The 20,625-nt window shown below is 58.7% G+C and overlaps 1 protein-coding gene across 1 annotated transcript in view; it reads right to left on the minus strand.

The window, feature by feature from the left end:
- Positions 1 to 1,397: 1,397 nt before the first annotated feature.
- The window catches only part of RBL1 (RB transcriptional corepressor like 1), a 35,583-nt gene continuing 16,355 nt past the window's right edge, over positions 1,398 to 20,625 (minus strand). Inside the window, exons 13-22 of the mRNA XM_068167309.1 lie at positions 20,447 to 20,611; positions 20,167 to 20,296; positions 16,899 to 17,153; positions 15,733 to 15,911; positions 11,056 to 11,232; positions 10,263 to 10,334; positions 9,557 to 9,632; positions 5,790 to 5,956; positions 4,716 to 4,880; positions 1,398 to 3,719 (exon numbers count right to left, since the gene is read on the minus strand). Coding sequence (XP_068023410.1) covers positions 3,549 to 3,719; positions 4,716 to 4,880; positions 5,790 to 5,956; positions 9,557 to 9,632; positions 10,263 to 10,334; positions 11,056 to 11,232; positions 15,733 to 15,911; positions 16,899 to 17,153; positions 20,167 to 20,296; positions 20,447 to 20,611 — 1,557 coding nt within the window. The 3' untranslated portion in view covers positions 1,398 to 3,548. The remainder of the gene's footprint in view (positions 3,720 to 4,715; positions 4,881 to 5,789; positions 5,957 to 9,556; positions 9,633 to 10,262; positions 10,335 to 11,055; positions 11,233 to 15,732; positions 15,912 to 16,898; positions 17,154 to 20,166; positions 20,297 to 20,446; positions 20,612 to 20,625) is intronic.

A 20,625-nucleotide genomic window follows, 5' to 3' on the forward strand; every position in this document is an offset into this window, starting at 1 on the left:
CTCTAGTGTCAAGAAAGCCATCCCAGCTGACTGCACAAACTGGCCTGCTGCTTCTTCCCCTGGAGCAGATGTGCAAGAGCTGCTCAGGAGCTGCTCATCAGTGAATCTGCAGAAGCTGGGGGCAGGAGTTGAGCTGTGAGAGGGTAGAGAGCTCTGCAGAGGGACCTCAACCAAGTGGACAGATGGGCAGAGGCCAAGGGCAGGAGACTGAACACATCCAAGTGCCAGGGGCTGCACTTTGGCCACAGCAACCCCAGGCAGTGCTACAGGCTGGGGGCAGAGTGGCTGAGAGCAGCCAGGCAGAGAGGGACCTGGGGGTGCTGGTTGACAGCAGCTGAACATGAGCCAGCAGTGTGCCCAGGGGGCCAAGAAGGCCAAGGGCATCCTGGCCTGCATTAGGAACAGTGTGGCCAGCAGGAGCAGGGAAGTCATTGTGCCCCTGGACTCTGCATTGGTTAGGTCACACCTTGAGTCCTGTGTCCAGCTCTGGGCCCCTCAGTTTAGGAAGGACATTGAGAGACTTGAAGGTGTCCAGAGAAGGGCAACAAAGCTGGGGAGGGGTCTGGGGCACAGCCCTGTGAGGAGAGGCTGAGGGAGCTGGGGTTGCTTAGCCTGGAGAAGAGGAGGCTCAGGGGAGACCTTCTTGGTCTCTGCAACTGCCTGAAGGGAGGTTGGAGCCAGGTGGGGGTTGGGCTCTGCTCCCAGGCCCCCAGCACTAGAACAGGAGCACACAGTCTCAAGCTGTGCCAGGGGAGGTTCAGGCTTGATCTGAGAAAACAAAAGTTCCTCCCAGAAAGAGATTTCCCTTTGGAATGTGCTGCCCAGGGAGATGGAGATGGTGGGGTCAGCACCTCTGGAGGTGTTAAGAAAAGCCTGGATGAGGCTCTTGGTGCCATGGTTTAGTTGATTAGTTAGGCTTGGGGGATCAGTTGGACTTGGTGATCTTGGAGGTCTCTTCCCACCTGGCTGATCCTGTGAAGAAGCCCTGAGTTTGTGCCAGCTTCATGCTTACCTGCAGAAGCCAAAGCCAGCATGAAGCCCTCTGGTCCAAAGCTGAACCTGTCCTAAAGCTGGTTTTGAAGGCCCTGGGAGGAGGGCAGGCAGCACCAGCATGCTGCAGCTGGTGGCCACAGTGCCAGGAGGTCAGAGAATGGATCCCACAGCTCACCTCTGCTGCAGGCACACCTCCCTCTGTGGGCACCACTGCAGGGGTCGCTCCTCTGGGTGGATTTTGGTTCCTCTATGCACTGCATTACTCACATTCTCCTCCCAGAAGCACAAACAGTGCAGAAACCTCAGGAGGAAACATGAAAGATGAAATGAAAGTGAGAAAGCCCTCAGGAAATTTGCAGGAGCATGAAAGGGCTGAGGGCATCTGGGAGGCCCAGCAAGGCAGACAGGAGGCTCTGCTAAGGAACCACAACTCAGCTTCCAATGCTTGAACTGTTTGTTATAAAATACATATTTACAGGGAAGGCACTTGGGAACCCTTACATCTTCACAGTTGTGTCTTTAGCTGCTCCACAAACCCAACACTTGTTCTGCCATCACCTGCAAAGGTGACTCAAAGCCTGAGCCAGTTGCAGCACTTCCTTTTTTCTCTCGTGCCAGCTCCCAGGATCTTAGCACCCTCAGCCCTCTGCAGCTCCAGCAGTGGTGAGCAGAGGTGAGAGGAGAGGTCTGGGAGCTGCTCCCCCCACACAGCTGGAGGGCTCGGGGTGCCATGCAGCCTGACTGGCTGTTCCCCTCCCTCCAGGGATCCTCCATAGAACAGGCTGCCAACAGCTAAAGCAAGACTCCCTGTTGTCACCCCCAGCCCAGGAGGCTCCAGTGACTGGAGCAGACACTGAGTGGTTACAGCTGTAACAGCACCCAGGAGCAGATCAGGAGAGGAAGCCTCTCGTGGTTTTCATCTCAAGATCTGGAGGCAAACATCAAACATGAAATAAAACTAAAGGAACTGAAGAATCTGGATGAAACCTCTGCCTCACACTGCTCTCCACAGCCAAAGCAGCTGGTTTTGGAGAGCAAAGAGGAATTAAAACCAGTCCAGCATTGAAGAAATGACAGTTTGTAAACTTCCTGCTCACTGCTGAGCAGGGTCCCTGCCTGTGTGCTTTCCACTGCTGCTGGCCAGAGTCATCAGCCTGAAATCATGGCAGAGCAGATCTCTCAGCACACACTGGACAAACCCAGAGCTCCTAAAGCAAGTCCTATGTAAGCATTCCATTGGCTTTTCAGTTCAGAATACACAGACCCTGAAAAACAGAGTGCTGAGAAGCTTCTCTATGGCTCAAACCTTAAAAGCAGTTCTGGAGTAAGATCAAGCTGCTGGCTTACAGCAAGGCCTGAACCCTGGCTCTGCTGGCTGACAGCAAGGCCTGAACCCTGGCTCTGCTGGCTGACAGCAAGGCCTGAACCCTGGCTCTGCTGGCTGACAGCAAGGCCTGAACCCTGGCTCTGCTGGCTGACAGCAAGGCCTGAACCCTGGCTCCTCCCAGTTTTGGTAAAATAAACCCTGCCAAATCCTTCAGCATCAGAAACTTACAGGAACTGGATGCTGGAATCTAACCACTTCCAGGGAATCCAGGCCTTCAACACTTCAACCCCCCCATGCACATGCCTTGTCTGAAGGGCTTACATTCAGTGTAGATACTACACAAGAGGCTGAGATCTTCAGGAGAAAGAGGAGATGCCATTAGCTAAATGAATTTGTGCCTCTGAACAGCTGTAGGATGGCCCAGAGCCCAGCAGCTGCTTGTGACCAGCCCCTGCTCACTCATGGGTAAGCAGCAATGTGGAGGAACAGCTTCTACAGCAGGGTTGTGTCAGCTCCAGCAGGAAAGGAGCAGCTCCTATGGCTTGAGAGAAAGGTGACTGAGGCTCCCTGAATCCCCTCTCAGCACCTGCTTAGATGTCAGTCTCCACTTTGAGTCACTGCTCCTGGTACTTCCTGCTGGCAGCCCCAAGGCACAGCACAGCCTTCTGCTGCACTTCTGACAGGAGATGGAGCACAACACTAACAGTTCAAAAGTGCTCAGCTCCTCCTGAGGCTGGGTGATCAGTGTGGGCTCCACTGCAGTTACTGCCCAGTAAGACAATGCATCAAACCCCACATCTGACACTAAGGCACTTCTCAGGTTTCTGCTCCAAACACCAGCAGCTTGGAGAGACTCAAAGGACTTCACTCATTTCCTTGGCAGCCTTATCCCAACACTAAACTTGCATTACTAGAAGCTGAGTTCATGAATCAGAGTTCATGCTCTAAATCAGGCTGGAGAAGATCCAACAGAGTCTTCTACAGGTTCTGCTAAACCAGCTCAAACAGTAACAGCACAGCAAGGCCCTGCAAGGAGGATCACCACCACCACCACCTCTCTTCCCTGGCCTCCACCACACAAGCCTTGCTTTCCTCATCCTGTGGCGCTCAGGTGACAGCTCCAAGTTGAAGACCCTTGGCAGCTGTCTGCATGCAAAAAGCAAGAGATGAAGAGCACAGGAGCTGTGTGCAGCCCCACAGGCTCTAGCTGGCAGTGAGGAGGGGAGGGTCAGTGGTTTGCCCTCTCGCTGACGACGTCCTGCAGCCGCTTGAGCAGGACGTCATCGCTCTCCTGGCACAGGCGCTTGCTCGGGGACTCGCCGTCGCTGTCGATGCTGAGCGCTCGCTTCTTGCTCCTCTGCTCACCTTGCTTGATCATCTTGTTGATGTCCTTCAAGCTCTGCCACCAAGAGAACAAATGATGAGTTACTGCAGCCCCAGTTACGACTTGCTCTGGCTTTTGGTTGTCTGAGAACAGAAAGTTCCTTTTCAGCTCTTTGAGTGATGGAGTCCATGCCAAGAGCTCTGCCCTTCACTGCCAGCTGAGACTGGCAGTGTGAAACCTCAGTGTGTTAGAGCAGGGGCCGGTGAGGAGGTCCTGAGGGTGGGTCAGGGCCACCCTCAATCCCAATCCAGGCTGGGGGCTGATGAGAGCCAGAGCAGCCCTGCAGAGAAGGCCTTGGGGGTGCTGGTGGGGGAGAAGCTGGGCAGGAGCCAGCAATGGGCACTGGCAGCACAGGAGGCCAAGGGCAGCCTGGGCTGCAGCCAGAGCAGTGTGGCCAGAGCTGGGGAGAGAGGATCCTGCCCCTCTGCTCTGCTCTGGGGAGACCTCACCTGCAGGGCTGGGACCAGATATAGAGCCCCAGCACAAGAGAGAGCTGGAGCTGATGGAGAGGGTCTAGAAGAGGCCACAGAGATGATCAGAGGGCTGTAGAACCTCTGCACTGGAGATAGACTGAGGGAGTTGGGGCTGTTGAGACTGGAGAAGGCTCCAGGGAGACCTCAGAGCTGCAGCTCAATACCTGCAGGGGACCTGCAGGCAGGCTGGGGAGGGACTGTTCAGGAGGGGCTGGGGGGATAGGACCAGGGGCAACGGTTTGGAACTGGAGCAGGGCAGAGTTAGGTTGGACCTCAGGAGGAAGTTCTGCACAGGGAGGGTGGGGAGAGACTGGCACAGGCTGCTCAGGGAGAATGTGGTTGAGGCTACATTCCTGGCTCCATCCAAGCTCAGCCTGGCTGTGCCCCTGTGCAGCCTGCTCTGGCTGGAGCTGTCCCTGCTGCCTGCAGGGGGTTGCACAAGATGCCCTCGGAGGCTCCCTTCCAGCCCAGTGCCACCCGCGAGTCTGTGCAAGCTGAGCCCTCTCTGGCACTGAGCCTTTCACCCTTGTGCCCCTACCTTGCAGGGGCTGCCGTTGAACCTGTAGAGCAGGGCGGAGCGGGGGGTCAGGCAGGCGCCGTTCTTGTGCGGGGAGACGTAGATGGAGTGCAGCTGGGAGACCCTGCGCGGGGACAGCGCCTGCGGCCGCAGGCTGGGGAAGGGAGACAGCGGCAGCGCCTCCGCCTGCGGGCAAACCACACGGCACAGCAAGAGAAGATGCCTCAGGGGCAGGAAGGTTAACAAACCTGCGGCAGGCTTGGTCCCGGCACAGGTGAGGCACAGAGCAGACACGGCCCAGACAACAGCGGCTGACAGCGCCGGCAAGAGGCCAAGGGCTGGGCTGCACCCTGAACCGCACCTGACCTCGGGGAAGGCTCTGAAAGCAGCTGCAGCACTACCTGCCGCTGTTACAGGGTGGGCAGAGATGGAGAGAAGGGCTTCTGCCCCCCTGCTCTGCTGAGACCTCACCTAGAGCACTGTGTCCAGTCCACCAACACAAGAGGGACATGGACCTGCGGGAGAGGGTCCAGAGGAGGCCACCAAGATGATCAGAGGGCTGGAGCACCTCTGCTATGGGGGCAGGCTGAGGGAGTTGGGGCTGTTCAGCCTGGAGAAGGGAAGGCTCCAGGGAGACCTTAGAGTTGCAGTTCAGTATCTGCAGGGGAGCTGCAGGCAGGCTGGGGAGGGACTGTTCAGGAGGGGCTGTGGGGACAGGCCCAGGGGCAATGGTTTGAAACTGGAGCAGGGCAGAGTTAGGTTGGAGCTCAGGAAGGAGTTCTGCACAGTGAGGGTGGTGAGACACTGGCACAGGCTGCCCAGAGAGGTGGTTGAGGCTCCATCCCTGGAGACATCCAAGATCAGACTTGATGAGGCCCTGTGCAGCCTGCTGTAGCTGGAGGTGTCCCTGCTGCCTGCAGGGGGTTGGACAAGATGCCCTTGGAGGGTCCCTTCCAGCCCAGTGCCACCTCTGACTGTGTGAGCTCTAAGCACTCAAGGTGGTAACAGGACAGAACTATCCCCACAGGTTCAGCTGTCAGGGCAGCAGCTCTGTGCCTGGCCAGAGGCAGCAGAAGTCCCCAGGGCTTTACTTACGACGTGGTCCTGGTTGGTGACGTCGTACTTCAGCACGAAGGACTTGACCCTTCCTACATAGACTGCATTGTAGAACTTAATCAGGTCTCCTCTCTCCTCTGTTTCTGGCTCCCTGGAGCTCTCTGCTGCAGGTCCTCCTGCAGGGCTCTCAGTTTTCACAGGCCAGCCTGGCAAGAAGACAGAGCCTTAGAGTTCAGGAGCAGCAGCAGCCCTGGGGCTGCAGGTCCAAACCTGCCATGCCCAGCTGACAGGAACCTGTCCACAAATGGACCAGAGCTGAGATCAGCTCAAGACTGTGCTTCAGACAGGAGCAGGGGGTGCTGCTAGGAGACACTGAGGAACACCAGGAGCTGCAAATCACTGTGGATGATGAGTGGATTTAGGGTGGTGGAAGACAGGAGCAGGCTGCCCAGGGAGGTGGGGGAGGCCCCATCCCTGCAGACATTCAGGGTCAGGCTGATAGAGCTCTAAGCCACCTGATCTAGCTGGGGTTGTCCCTGCTGACTGCACAGGGCTGGACAAGATGACCTTCAAAGGTCCCTTCCAACCCTATGGCTGAAGGCCACCACAGATCTTTATTCCAAACCTGGCAGTAGCTGCAGGAGAAGCTGCACCCCGCTGAGCCCTCCTGCCAGGCTCGCTGGGCATGGGCACAAAGCCCTTTGGCACTCCCAACACTGAGCTCCCAGCTTCTAGCTTCTGTGGAGGCTTCTGGTGATCAACTGCTGAAGGGCAGCTTTGTGCTCATCTTGTGTCTGCTGCAGGCAGCCACCTTGCCACCTGCTCAGGTGACAAAACGCCTGCTGGGTGAGCAGAGCTGCAGCTGCACAGCAAGGACCTCTCTCATGCTCTCTTCCCCACTGCTGAATACAGCCTCCTGTGTTCCATCCTCCTGTCTGCTGCCAAGCAAAACTGGGCAACAGAGCCTCTTGCAATCAGTGCACTGAGACCCCCCCAGCCTCAGCTGGTACCCCTGAGTCTGTCTGCCTTGTGTCACCAGACCTGCTCCTGGCAGCTGGTGGAAGAGAAACAGGAGTTCAAGCTAGAGGAGAGACGACTCTGCTAACTGGGGTTGGACTGGATGACCTTCAGAGGTCCCTTCCAGCCCACACCACTCTGTGATTCTATGAACTGCAGACAAGCAAAGAGCTTTGGACCTCAGTCCATTTGTCTGACCAACAGCAGAGCCCTTCAGCTACTCTACAGCAGCAAGCACGGAGCTGCTGGACAGGATGCTGAGCCTCCAGGGGATCAGCACTTTCTTGGGCCCTGGTGGAATCCCCAGAAGGCAGCAAGAGAGGACTCTGGTACCTATTCAGGCAGCTGAACCCCATCCCCATGCAGGAACTGGTCCACAGAACATTCTGTGTCTCACCATGGTCATCAGAGGTGGGGAGCCCCAGAACCTGGACTAATATTCTGGCTAACACCTTGCATGAGTTTGCAGCAGCCTGCTGCAGCAACAGGGCACTGCTGAAGCTGCTGAGCCTGGACAGTGCAATGGGGTTGCCATGGATCCAGAGTGCAAACTCCACAGGAAGGGAGCTGTGTGGTACCGAGAGCACCAAACCTTCCACTGCCACAGGGCGAGGGCTGGTCCCACTGTGCCAGCTCCTGCTGCTGCAGCAGAGATCAGACCTGCTGCCAGGAGAGGATGGATGCCCCAGGGTGAGCAGACACCCCAAGCCTCAGGTGAGCTTTGCTCCCTGCAATGTCTTACAACACAAACCCACAGCTCCTGGGCAGAGCCCCCTGCCCTCAGGGGCTCGGCCGCCCGCCTGCCTCCCTCAGGGGCTCAGCCGCCTGCCTGCCTCCCTCAGGGGCTCAGCTGCCCGCCTCCCTCAGGGGCTCAGCCGCCTGCCTGCCTCCCTCAGGGGCTCAGCCACCCGCCTCCCTCAGGGGCTCAGCCGCCTGCCTGCCTCCCTCAGGGGCTCAGCCGCCTGCCTGCCTCCCTCAGGGGCTCAGCCGCCTGCCCGCCTCCCTCAGGGGCTCAGCCGCCCGCCTCCCTCAGGGGCTCAGCCGCCCGCCTCCCTCAGGGGCTCAGCCGCCTGCCTGCCTCCCTCAGGGGCTCAGCTGCCCGCCTCCCTCAGGGGCTCAGCTGCCCGCCTCCCTCAGGGGCTCAGCCGCCTGCCTGCCTCCCTCAGGGGCTCAGCCGCCTGCCTGCCTCCCTCAGGGGCTCAGCCGCCTGCCTGCCTCCCTCAGGGGCTCAGCCCACCTCGGGACCCCTGCCCAGGCACGGAGCACACACCTTGAGCACCCCTGCCTGGGCACAGATGGAAGGCTGGCTGGTGAGGGGCACAGGCAGGGAGAGGCAGAGCCTGGCCAGGGCCAGGTGGGTGACTGACTAGAGAGAAGGTCTCCCTAGCAAGCAGCCTCGGCAAAGCTTTCCCCACCAGGCAGGACCTGGGAGCAGAGAGCTGTCCCTGGGCCCTTGCAGTGGTGGCAGCCATCAGCCCCTTGGCTCTCTCTTTCCTATTCTCTCTTCCCCACCCCTCAGGTGCTCTCTCTGTGCAATGAGGTTCTGCTGTTGATTGGAGCAAGCCCCTGATACGGTCACCTGAGTGTTTGCACTTTGAGATCACAGCAGAGGAACCATCAGGAGTCCAGAGTGTCCCTGACACCACAGGGGGAACTCACCCCCACTGCTGGAACTCTGTGTGTGCTGGCTGCAGCCCTGCCCTGCTCACAGGCTCACCCATGGCCTCCTGATGCCTGTCTCCTCTTGTGTCACTGGAGGCAGCCCTGGCACCATTCCCATGCTTGTCTCAAACGCTGCTTGTTGTGGGCTCAGGAGCCATGGAGCCTGAGCCAGGCAGCCCAGGAGGTGACCACTGGCAGAAGTGCAATCTTTTCCATTCCATGCCCAGAACTCTGCATCTACTCCCAGACAGACACAGCCATGGTTGGAGTCTCTGCCCTTCTCTCTCTGCTGCCTGGTCTCTGCTGTGCAGGGGAGCAGGCCCTGGAGCTGCCAAGCTCATTTTCACTGTCATTTGGGCCTGGGTAGGGAGGTACAAGGAGGGAGGCCACTGAGGCCTGAGGTTTTGGCTGGGTTTGGGGGAAGCTTTGTGGAAAGCTTTGGCTTTAATAAGGCTCTGTGGTAAGCCCAGAGAGAGCAGGGCTGAGGCTGTTTTGTATGTTGTAATACTTCCATTGACACTTCCAATTCTTTCCAGTCTTGTGTGGAGCATTTTCTTTTACTCCTTTTTGGGAGGTGTAGAGGAGCATCTGTCTCCCTCCCTATAAACTACAACACTGCTCTTGTCCTTTTCCTCCTCTAACCCAGAGGAAAGAAACTACCAGCTGGTGGTCTCAGAGAGTCACCAGCTTTATGTTCTGCAACAGGTACCCCCTGTTGAAGCCTTCAGGGTGGGCAATGGTAAGGAGAAACCTGCCAAATAGTCCAGGCATTGCTCCCCTCCCTCTGTCCACCAGCAGGAAACATCAACCTCCAGCACCAAGCTGCAGCAGACAAAATGCAACAGTATTTTCCCAACTGGGGAGTGCATTTCCCACATCCAGTAGGCAGGAGGAATCCCCTGCACAGCAGACAAGGCTCCATGGCCTTGGTGGGTGGCTGAACCCACTGACCTCAGAGGTCTTTCCCAGCTGACTCTCCATGAGGGCTACTGACAAGCTGGTTTCTGATTTGTCTCCAAGACATTTAAAAGTGCAGATCTTGCTGCAGCTCCTTACTGCCAGCCAGCTCAGTCCCCCAGGAGCCCACAACACACTGCAGAAGCAGTGGATGACTTTGCTGTGCCTACCTTCTGCCATCTCCACATCCTGGTTTGGGCACCTGTCCTCATCAGAAGCATTTCTCAGCAGGACACTCCTGTAAACCTACAGGATACCAAAAACCTCTTGTCAAGGGAAGCAGGAAGTCAGAGCACAGAAAAATCCACTTGGACAAGGAGGAATTCCCAGTTCAAGAGAGACAGGGATCTGCTGGAGAGAGTCCAACAGAGAGCCAGGAGGATGCTTAGGGGACTTGAGCATCTCCCCTGTGCAGAGAGGCTGAGAGCCCTGGGGCTGTGCAGTCTGGAGAGGAGAAGGCTGAGAGGGATCTGATCAATGGCTATCAATGGCTGAGGGCTGTGGGTCAAGTGGAGGGGGCCAAGCTCCATTCAGTGGTGCACAGTGATAAAGAACAATGGATACAAACTTGAACATAGAAGGTTCCACCTCACCATGAGGAGAAAGTTGTTTGCTGTGAGGCTGCTGGAGCCCTGGAGCAGGCTGCCCAGAGAGGTTGTGGAGCCTCCTCCTCTGGAGAGATTCCAACCCCACCTGGAGGCATTCCTGTGCAGACTGCCCTGCTCTGGCAGGGGGTTGGGCTGGATGATCTCTGGAGGTCACTGCCAACCTCTGACACTGACTGTGTGAACGCAGCACTGCAGAGGCTTTGACTCTTGGCAGCAGAGAGGCCACCTGGGAGCTGTGGCCACAGGCCATGCAATGCCATTTACTCACATGGCTGTGTGCCTGGGGCTGGTTCCTGTAACTTTTCATGATGTCCTGGAAAGTCCTTTCCTCTTTGGTCACCTGGAGAAGGAAAGGCTGTTGAACACCAAGAGCAAGCAGCAAGCTGGGGCTGCTCAGGTGCTGTCTGCTCAGTCAGCTGCCCTCTGGGCAGCCTTTGCCTGAGCATTCCTACAGATGTGTAATGAAACTCAGCATCAGAAGCTGAGCATTCTTCTTCTGGGGGCACTCCTTGCTCTCTTAGCTACCAAAGCCTTTTGTGGCTTGTGGTGCTTAGGAATCCTTCTGCCTCTTCTTCTAGTGGCACTTCAACATTAAAGATGGGAAGTGGAGTTAAGCCAAAATGTATTTAGGCAACCAGCTCAATTCCTCCACCTGATGCTTCAAAAGCCAAGGGGTTTTTTGGGGCATAGAAACCTTCCATCCCCACAGGAGGCAGTGAGTTGTGAGCATGGCTGTAGCTCAGAGCAGAGATCATGGAGATGCTGCACACAGGAAGCACAAACAGGAGGCAACGAGCCCACAGGAGCCTTGGCCACCATGAGCAGTGCTCACTGTGAACAAGCTCAGGAAGAGAGGTCCTCTCCTGACCTGGCTGGCTCCTGGGAACTACTGAGGCCAGACACAACAAGGCCAAACCACAGTGGTATGTATGCTTCACTTCCTGGAAGGGCTTTCCCCTTCCCTCCAGCAGCGGCACGAACAAAGCAGCCCAGCTGCCAACGGCAACACGACCTGCATTCCCAGCTGGCACAAAACTCCCTGCCTTACACCTCCCTCTTACCTTTGCCATGATGTAAAAGGCACAGAGGAGGAGCTGGTCCAGGTGCCTGTCCTTCATGAGGTCAGCACAGTGAACCAAGGTGAACTCAAAGCAGGTCCAGATCTTCCTGCGCAGGTCGTTGGAGACGTCCAGCTTGAGGCAGAGGTCCCGCAGGCGCACGCTGGCCAGGTGATAAACCTGGGGCACAGCACAGCCTGAGCAGCCAGCCCCGCCTGAGCAGCCAGCCCCAGCCTGCCTCAGCCCGAGCAGCCAGCCCCAGCCTGCCTCAGCCCGAGCAGCCAGCCCCAGCCTGCCCCAGCCCGAGCAGCCAGCCCCCAGCCCGAGCAGCCAGCCCCCAGCCCGAGCAGCCAGCCCCAGCCCGAGCAGCCAGCCCCCGGCCCGAGCAGCCAGCCCCCGGCCCGAGCAGCCAGCCCCCGGCCCGAGCAGCCAGCCCCTGGCCCGAGCAGCCAGCCCCCGGCCCGAGCAGCCAGCCCCGGCCCGAGCAGCCAGCCCCGGCCCGAGCAGCCAGCCCCCGGCCCGAGCAGCCAGCCCCGGCCCGAGCAGCCAGCCCCCGGCCCGAGCAGCCAGCCCCAGCCCGAGCAGCCAGCCCCAGCCCGAGCAGCCAGCCCCAGCCTGAGCAGCCAGCCCCAGCCTGAGCAGCCAGCCCCAGCCCGAGCAGCCAGCCCCAGCCTGAGCAGCCAGCCCCAGCCCGAGCAGCCAGCCCCGGCCCGAGCAGCCAGCCCCAGCCCGAGCAGCCAGCCCCAGCCCGAGCAGCCAGCCCCAGCCTGAGCAGCCAGCCCACAGCCCGAGCAGCCAGCCCCGGCCCGAGCAGCCAGCCCCAGCCTGAGCAGCCAGCCCCAGCCCGAGCAGCCAGCCCCGGCCCGAGCAGCCAGCCCCAGCCCGAGCAGCCAGCCCCAGCCCGAGCAGCCAGCCCCAGCCTGAGCAGCCAGCCCACAGCCCGAGCAGCCAGCCCCGGCCCGAGCAGCCAGCCCCCGGCCCGAGCAGCCAGCCCCGGCCCGAGCAGCCAGCCCCCGGCCCGAGCAGCCAGCCCCAGCCTGAGCAGCCAGCCCACAGCCCGAGCAGCCAGCCCCGGCCCGAGCAGCCAGCCCACAGCCCGAGCAGCCAGCCCCAGCCTGAGCAGCCAGCCCACAGCCCGAGCAGCCAGCCCGGCCCAGGCCTGCTCCACTCAGGCTGCACAAACCAAAGCCCTCACAGTGGTCCTGTTCTGCTCTGAACATTTCCCCCCTCTGCCCTGGACAAGGTCTTCCCAGAGCGAGCTGTCAGGCGGGTTCAGGCTACAGAGAGCTCACTGAAGAGATCAGGCTGGGGAGGGCCAGGACGAGGGGCAGGGGATGTGAGCTGGGGGAGGGGAGACTGAGACTGGAGAGGAGGAAGAAATTCTTTCCAGCGAGGGTGGGGAGAGCCTGGCACAGGCTGCCCAGGGAGGCTGTGGCTGCCTCCTGCCTGGAGGTGTTCAGGACCAGGCTGGATGAGGCCTTGAGCAGCCTGTGCTGGTGGGAGGGGTCCCTGCCCATGGCAGGGGGCTGGAGCTGGATGAGCTTTCAGCCAGCTTCCAATCCAACCCATTCCCTGACTCTATGCCATCAGTGACTGTAAGGGAGCACAGGGAAGGCCCCACATTGGTTCTGATCATCAATAGCCTCAGATTAACAGACTGATGGATTTCTTTCTTTTCTTTTTGCTTACCAAAATTCTGTCTCTAAGCCTGAACTAAGCACCAAGTGCAGCATCTGCCTCCTCCCACTGATCTCAGCAGCTCTCCCATGAGGGACACAGGAGGCACATTCTGTATGCTGGAGAGCAGAAGTTCATTTCATTTTCACTTGCTCCAGGGAACAGGAACAAGAAAGGGAAGCAGGGAACAGCTATCATGTGGAATCTGAAGATCACTGGAAACAGAAGGCCAAGGGCAAGGTGCTGCAGCTGGGGCAGGGCAATCCCAGGCACTGCTAGAGGCTGGGCAGGGACTGGCTGGAGAACAGCCCTGGAGAAAAGGCCTTGGGGGTGCTGGGGGAGGAGAAGCTCAGCAGGAGCCAGCAGGGAGCCCTTGCAGCCCAGAGAGCCAAGCAGAGCCTGGGCTGCAGCAAGAGAAGTGTGGCCAGCAGGGCCAGGGAGGGGATTCTGCCCCTCTGCTCCACTCTGCTGAGCCCACAGCTGCAGCTCTGGGGCCAGCTCTGGAGCCTCTGTGCCAGGAAGGCTCTGGAGGGGCTGGAAGGTGTCCAGAGCAGGGCCAGGAGGAGGAGCAGAGGGCTGGAGCTGCTCTGCTCTGGAGACAGCCTGAGAGAGTTGGGGTTGTGCAGGCTGGAGAGGAGAAGGCTCCCAGGAGACCTTCTGGTGGCCTTCCAGGATCTGCAGGGGGCTGCAAGAGAGCTGGGGAGGGACTTTGGAGGGGGTCAGGGAGGGATAGGACTGGGGGGGATGGAGCAGAGCTAGAAGTGGGGAGATTGAGACTGGATGTGAGGAAGAAGTTGCCCAGGGAGGTGGTGGAAGCCTCCTGCCTGGAGGTGTTTGCAGCCAGGCTGGAGGTGGCTGTGAGCAACCTGCTGTGGTGTGAGGTGTCCCTGCCCATGGCAGGGGGGTTGGGGCTGGCTGAGCCTTGAGCTCCCTTCCAGCCCTGGCAGCTCTGTGACTCTATACAAGTCTGAAGACACCTACATGAGGACCTCAGGCATCCTTCCCAACCAAGAGGAGGCTGCTGGCCCCCACATGGCTACACCTCAGGTATTCCCCAGCTGAGTGAAGCCTCAAGAGGACAGCCTGAGGTCATGCCTGGCAGCTTATCCAGCCAGCTCTGAAGGCCCTGGCAGAGGTGGCTGGCAGCAGCCAAATCAGAGGGTCAACAGTTCACACACAGGAGAGGGCTTCCCAGCGCTTCCAGGGGGAAGACTGACCTTAAAGACTGCAATGTAGAACTCTCTGGGGTTACAACAGAGAGTCTGAACCTGGGAAACCTCTGAAAACAACTTCCCTGCTGAGAAAACAGCAGCAAGACCTCTCTGAGAGATTCATTTAGGCACAGAGCCTCTGCAGGCCTTCAGCCAAGTTACCCTCACCTCTTCCACAGGCCCCTCACAGACTTCACCTGAGAGCAGCCAGGAACAATCTGCAGTTGGCAGCACACTTGCTGCTTGACTTGCCCTCTAAAGCCTTCACCAGCTCAGGAGGTCCTTGTCCTGGGAGCTCTCAGTGTTACCCTCCCTGCCTTCTGAGGTCACAGCAGCATGACTTAGGCAGCAGGAACCCTGGGGAATGGGGAGCAATTCCTTAGAGCACAGGAGCTCTTGATCCCTGTGTGTAAGAGCTCAGGTGAGAGCCTGGCAGGGCTGAGCAGAGAGCTGCTGGTGGAAACAGGGAGCAGCAGGAACTGCACAGGGGGTGGAAGCAGGGAGCCTGGAGGAGCACAGCAACACTGCCCAGATGTGTAGGGATGGGGTCAGGAAGGCCAAGGCACAGCTGGAGCTCAACCTGGCAAGGGATGCAATGAACAAGAAGGCTTCTAGAGGGACATCAGCCAGCAGAGGGCTACAGGAAGTGTGGCCCCTGAGGGGTGAGGGTGGAGGGCAGCAGATGAGCACAAGGCACTCAGGAACTCTTTTGCCTCATCCTTCACTGGCAGTCTTGTTCCATCCCCCTCCAGAGTCAAGGTCCACCAGGAGAGGACCAGGGGGTGGAGTCCCTCCCACCACAAGGGAAGATCAGGCTCAGGACCACCTGAGGAACCTGAACACAGATAAATCTATGGGACCTGGTGAGATGCACCCCAGAGTCTCCTGGCTGATGGAGTAGCAAAGCCACTCTCCAGGGTGTTTGGGAAGTCCTGGCAGTCAGGTGAGAGAGACCAGGACCTGATGGAGAGGGACCAGAGGAGGCCACAGAGATGATCAGAGGATTGGAGAAGCTCTGCTCTGGGGACAGGCTGAGGGAGTTGGGGCTGTTGAGCCTGGAGAAGAGAAGGCTCCAGGGAGACCTCAGAGCTGCAGCTCAATACCTGCAAGGGAGCTGCAGGGGGCTGGGGAGGGACTGCTCAGAAGGGGCTGTGGGGATAGGACCAGGGGCAATGGTTTGGAGCTGGAGCAGGAGAGATTTAGGTTGGAGCTCAGGAGGAAGTTCTGCACAGGGAGGCTGGGGAGAGACTGGCACAGGCTGCCCAGGGAGGTGGTGCAGGCTCCATCCCTGGAGACATCCAAGCTCAGCCTGGCTGTGTCCCTGGGCACATTGGTGGAGCTGTCCCTGCTGCCTGCAGGGGGTTGCACAAGATGCCCTTGGAGGCTCCCTTCCAATCTGTGATTCTAAGATCAGCACTGTCAGGGAGGGCTCAGAACTGCAAGTGAGACTCTCCCCCTGCAGGGCCTGACCCAGTGCAGCTCTGAATGGGCAGGACTCAGAACAATCCCATTCCTGCCCTGCCCAAGCCCTGCAGGTGGGGGAGGCAGCAAACACTGACAGGCAATACCTAGCCATGGTTCTTAGCTCACTGTTTATAGCAGCTGGTAATTAAACCAAATCCTGAAGCATCCAGGGAAGAACTGGATTGGCTCCAGCACCTAACAACAGCTTTTCCCTTCTCCTCCCAGGCACACAAGAGCTGCCCATGCCAAGGGAAGGCAAAGAGAAGTGCAGAAGGAGGCGAGGTTCAGGTGGCCATGGAGAGCAGAGCAGTGTCAGTGTCACACCCACCTTTCTGTAGAACAGTGCCAAGGATCCTGTCCTCCTGGGCTTGCTCACTGCCCACTGATGTTCCTCCTGCACCTGAGCCTCTGGTGGCTGGCTTGGAGCCTGGGCCTCCACTTTGCATGGCTGCCCTAAGCTCATGGAGATGGGGATCAAGGTGATCCCTCCCATTTCACTGGCAATGCCTGGAGATGAGAAACACAGCAATAAACTCTTTGCTCTCCTCATGCTGCAGAGCTGCACTGCAGATCACTTCACTCACAGACACCTGAGGGGAGCCTGCAGAGAGACTTTTCCTGAGGGTGTCTAGAGACAGGGCAAGGGGCAATGGCTTGAAGCTGAGGCAGAGCAGGGTTAGAGTGGAGCTGAGGAAGTTCTTCAGCAGGAGGCTGCTGAGCCTCTGGCACAGGCTGCCCAGGGAGGCTCTGGCTGCCTCCTCCCTGGTGGTGATTAAGGCCAGATTGGATAAGGGGCAACCAAGTCTAGCTGGGAGGTGTCCCTGCCTGGGGGTTTGGAGTAGATGAGCTCTGAGGTCCCTTCCCACCTGAGCCATCCTAGGGGTTATGAGTCTGTGAGATGCCACTCAGGGAGACTTTGCCCCTCAGAGTCTACAGAAGTGGCTGAAGGAAGGCCATGAGTGTGAGCTGGCATTTCTCCAGCTGTCTGAGAAGCAAAGCTCCCAGGGAAGCCCCATGGCTGCAGCCAGAGTGGCACTCTGCTGGGGGAAGGGGCTGCTCCCTGGGGGTTTCCTCTAAGCTGCCCACACGGCAGCGTGTGGCACAGCCCTCCTGAGCTCCCTCAGCACTCCAACCCTCATGCTGACAGTCTCCTTCAACATTCAACACCCACAGCTTTGGCTTTTCCTTTCTATCCAGACTCTGGGTTGACATCAAACCCCCTCTAAAGTCCCTTTCTCAGGTGCCATTTGCAGACACATCCAAGCATCACCCAGCTGCCCCAAAGCAGCATCCGCCCTTCGCCTCACAACCTGATGCAGCCTCCTCCTGCACAGAGCCCCTGAAGAGAGCAAGGGGAAGACAAACAGCAGTGCATCCTTCCTGGAGCTGAGAACCAAAGCTTCACTTCAGCTGGGCAATGTGGCAGAGATCAGAGCAAGCAAAAGATCAGCAGGCAAAGGGCTGAGCAGAGAGGGCGGTGGGGAGGCCTCGTACCGTGCAGCGCCAGCTCCTGCCCTGCCTGCCCGGGCACCGCCGCCGCCGCCACCGCCAGCACCGTGTGGCCGGCAGGAGCCTGCTCAGCAGCCATGCCCGAGGCTGGAGCAAGGCCCAGCTGGGTTCCTTCTGTCAAGATCTTCTCCATATGCATTTCTTTGGGGCTGTCATCTCCAAAGAGCCTTCTCTTGGCGCTGCCAGCCGAGGGAGAGCTGTAGCGCTCGTGGACGGAGATGGGGGACAGGGGCTGCAGGTCTGGGAGGCAAAAGAGACAACAAACAGCTTTAGAGGAGCAGCTTGAGGGGAGGCTGCTGCACAGCAGGGAAGAGCCTGCCCTGCAAAGCACAAACTGGAGCTCAGTTCATCACCCAGGCAAGAGCTGCTCCCCTGCTCCCTGTGCCTTGGCAGCACCAACAAGAATCACAGCACCAGAGAACTCTTTGGGTTGGCAAAGCCCTCCAAGAGCATCCAGGCCAGCATCAGCCCAACCCCACCCTGGCCCAAGTGCCATGGCCACACACTTCTTGAACCCTTCCAGGCATGGGGACTCCACCACCTCCCTGGGCAGCCTCTGCCAGGCCCTGACCACTCCTGTAACAAAGAGATTTGTCCTCCTCTCCAACCTCAGCCTCCCCTGGCACAATCTCAGGCCAGTTCCTCTCCTTCTCTCACCTGAGAGCAGGGAGCAGAGCCCAGCCCCCAGCTCCCTGCAGCCTCCTCTCAGGGAGCTGCAGAGAGCAATGAGGTCTCCCTCAGCCTCCTCTGCCCCACACTCAACCCCCCCAGCTCCCTCAGCTGCTGCTCCCCAGCCCTCTTCTCCAGACCCTTCCCCAGCTTGGTTGCCCTTCCCTGTCCCTGCCCCAGTCCTTCTGGGAGTGAGAGGCCCAGGACTAAACTCAGGATTTGAGCTGTGGCCTCCCCAGTGCCCAGTGCAGGGCACTGCCCTCCTCCTGCTGCCCACACCATTGCTGCTCCAGGCCAGGATGATGCTGGTCACCTGCTGTAGACTTGCACTAACTGTGCCCTGGTACTTTTGTAGCTACCCCAGAAGAGGCTTCTCAGGTAGCTACCACATGGAAGGCAAGAGGGAGCAAGGGGATTTGCAGAGTGAAGAACAGGCAGGATCAGAGACTGCCTCCAGTCTGCTCAGCAGAGGGGCACCAGCTGCAAGTGCTGCTCCTCTGGACATGCTGCATTCCCTCTTCTGCCTTTCAAACTCTCTCTAAACCAACTCCAGTCAGGAGCCTCCACCCTCACCCACTCCCCCTTCATCTCTGACTGTTTTGCTGCTTTCACACAGGACAGAGCTCAGAGGACTGTGCTCAGTGAGGCAGGGGCTAGCTGGAGGCCTTTGGCCAGGAGTGATCCCCAGGGGGCAGTGCTAGGTCCAGCCCTATTCAGTGTCTTCATTGATGACCTGGATGAAGGACAGAGAGGACACTCAGCCAGTTTGCTGATGACACCAAACTGGGAGCAGTGGAGACAGCCCTCAGGCTGTGCTGCCATCCAGTGTGCCCTGCACAGGCTGGAGAGCAGGGCAGGGAGAAATCAAGCAAGTCCAGCAGGGACAAGGGAAGAGTCCTGCCCCTGGGGAAGAGCAGCCCCATGGAGCAGGACAGGCTGGGGGCTGAGCTGCTGGAGAGCAGCTCTGGGGAAGAGGACCTGGGAGTGCAGATGGACAACAGAGCCAGCAAGGAGCCCTGGTGGGCAAGAAGGCCAAGGGCAGCCTGGGCTGCAGCAGGAGGAGTGTGGCCAGCAGCTCAAGGGAGGTTCTCCTGCCCCTCTGCTCTGCCCTGGGGAGGCCACAGCTGCAGTGGGGTCCAGTTCTGGGCTCCCCAGCTCAAGGCCAGGGACTGTCTGGAGAGGGTACAGCAAAGGTGCTGAGGGGATTGGAACATCTTTGATGAGGAAAGGCTGAGAGCTGTTTAGCCTGGAAAAGAGAAGACCAAGGGGGGAACAAGGTGGGAGTCAGGAGCATGGACAAGTGCCAGGACAAGGAGTCATAGGCACAAACTTGAACATCAGAAGTTCCATCGAGGCATGAAGAGGAACTTCTTCAATGTAAGGGTGACAGAGCACTGGAGCAGGCTGCCCAGAGAGGTGGTGGAGTCTTCCAAAGCCCTCTTAGATGTGTTCCTGTATGACCTGCTTTGGGTGACCCTTGCCTTGGCAGGTGCTGAACTCAGTGACCTTCAGAGGGCCCTTCCAGCCCCTACCACACTGTGATTTGCTCTGCCAGCAAGCCTGAAGGACAGAACACTCTGGGCTTTGCCTTTCTGCTGAAGGCTCCTCACCACCTGTGAGGACATCAGCAAGAGCAGTGTCCTGTTTGCCAGAGCAGAAACCTCCTGGGGGTCTGCTTTGGAGATCTCACAGCTGATCCTGCTGGGATGGTGCTCCTGGTGTCAGGGACCAAGGAACATTCCCAACCCCAACCTCTTCCATTTGAAACGAGGAGATGTGTTTGGTACCAGATTCTCATACCCAAGATAAAGTCTCCCATGGATGTCTGGCACCATCTACAGGTTCAATTCCCTTCCACCAAACCACTGCCCAGGACACCCCCAGCAAGAGCTCAGCCAGCATGGGAGAGCAGCCTGCAGTGGCTTCTGCCAGCCCCACAGGAGACAGCATCTCAGCAGGGACAGTGCACAGGGCCCAGAGCAAGGGCCTGTGAGGAGCAGCTGAGGACCTTGGGATTGTTCAGCCTGGAGGGAAGGAGGCTGACCTCCACCCCTCAGATATTGATATTGATCAGATCTCCTCTCAGCCTTCTCTTCTCCACACTGCACAGCCCCAGGGCTCTCAGCCTTTCTTCACAGCAGAGATGTTCCAGTCCCTCAGCCATTCTCCTGGCTCTCTGCTGGACTCTCCCCAGCAGGTCTCTGTCTCTTGTGAACTGTAGAGCCCCAGACTGGACAGAGTATTGCAGGTGTGGTCCCAACCAGGGCACAGTGGAGGGGAAGGAGATGGTCCCAAAACCTGCTGGACAGCAAGGTACAGAGCAGCAGGACCTGCTGCTTCCGAGCAGCAAAGCACAGAGCAGCGCCGGATGGCACCTGCCGAGGTCAGCCCCGCATCAGCCCCACAGCCAGACCTGCTCCAGCTCAGAAGGGAGGCACTGTCCCCAGGGCCTGCTGCCAGGAAGACACAGCAGTGGCCTGAGCAGGTGTCCCCAGACCTTCCCTGCCACAAATGCTTTGTTGAGAGCCCAGCCTGCTGCGTGCAGCAGGAGCTCTGAGCTCCTCCCCCCGCGCCCTGCACGCACCACGTCTGAAGCCGAGGTCTGTCCGCACCTCCTTCACCCGAGGGTGAACGATAGGAGAGGTTGGCATCACAGGCAGATGCCCTGCTCCACTGCCCCCACTGCCTGCTTCCAAATTACTGGGAAATATCACCTGAGAAACAGAAACACTGGCATCAGAACAAGCAGCCCTTCCTCCTGTGAGCCAGCCCAGCAGGGAAAGCTCCTGCAGCAAGCGCCTCAGCAGCAGGGGGTTGGGAAGGCAGCACAGGAAGCCCCCAGGGCAGGCAAACACAGAACTTACTTCTTCACAGGTTGGGACCTTGTTTTCACAGGCCTGCAGGGCATGCCAAAGGGCTGAGTCCCGAGTCCAGGCAAGACTCTCAAGGATTTGTTCCTCAATGCTGTTGAGATGCTTCACCATGTCCCTGGAGAGGCCTTCCTCAGAGCGAATCAGCACCTCGATGACCTGAGAGCAGAGAG

The sequence above is a fragment of the Melanerpes formicivorus genome, unplaced genomic scaffold (genome assembly GCF_026170545.1).
Source record: "Melanerpes formicivorus ecotype bairdi unplaced genomic scaffold, bMelFor1.0.p_v2 SCAF_115, whole genome shotgun sequence".
In the NCBI taxonomy this organism is placed as follows: Eukaryota; Metazoa; Chordata; class Aves; order Piciformes; family Picidae; genus Melanerpes; species Melanerpes formicivorus.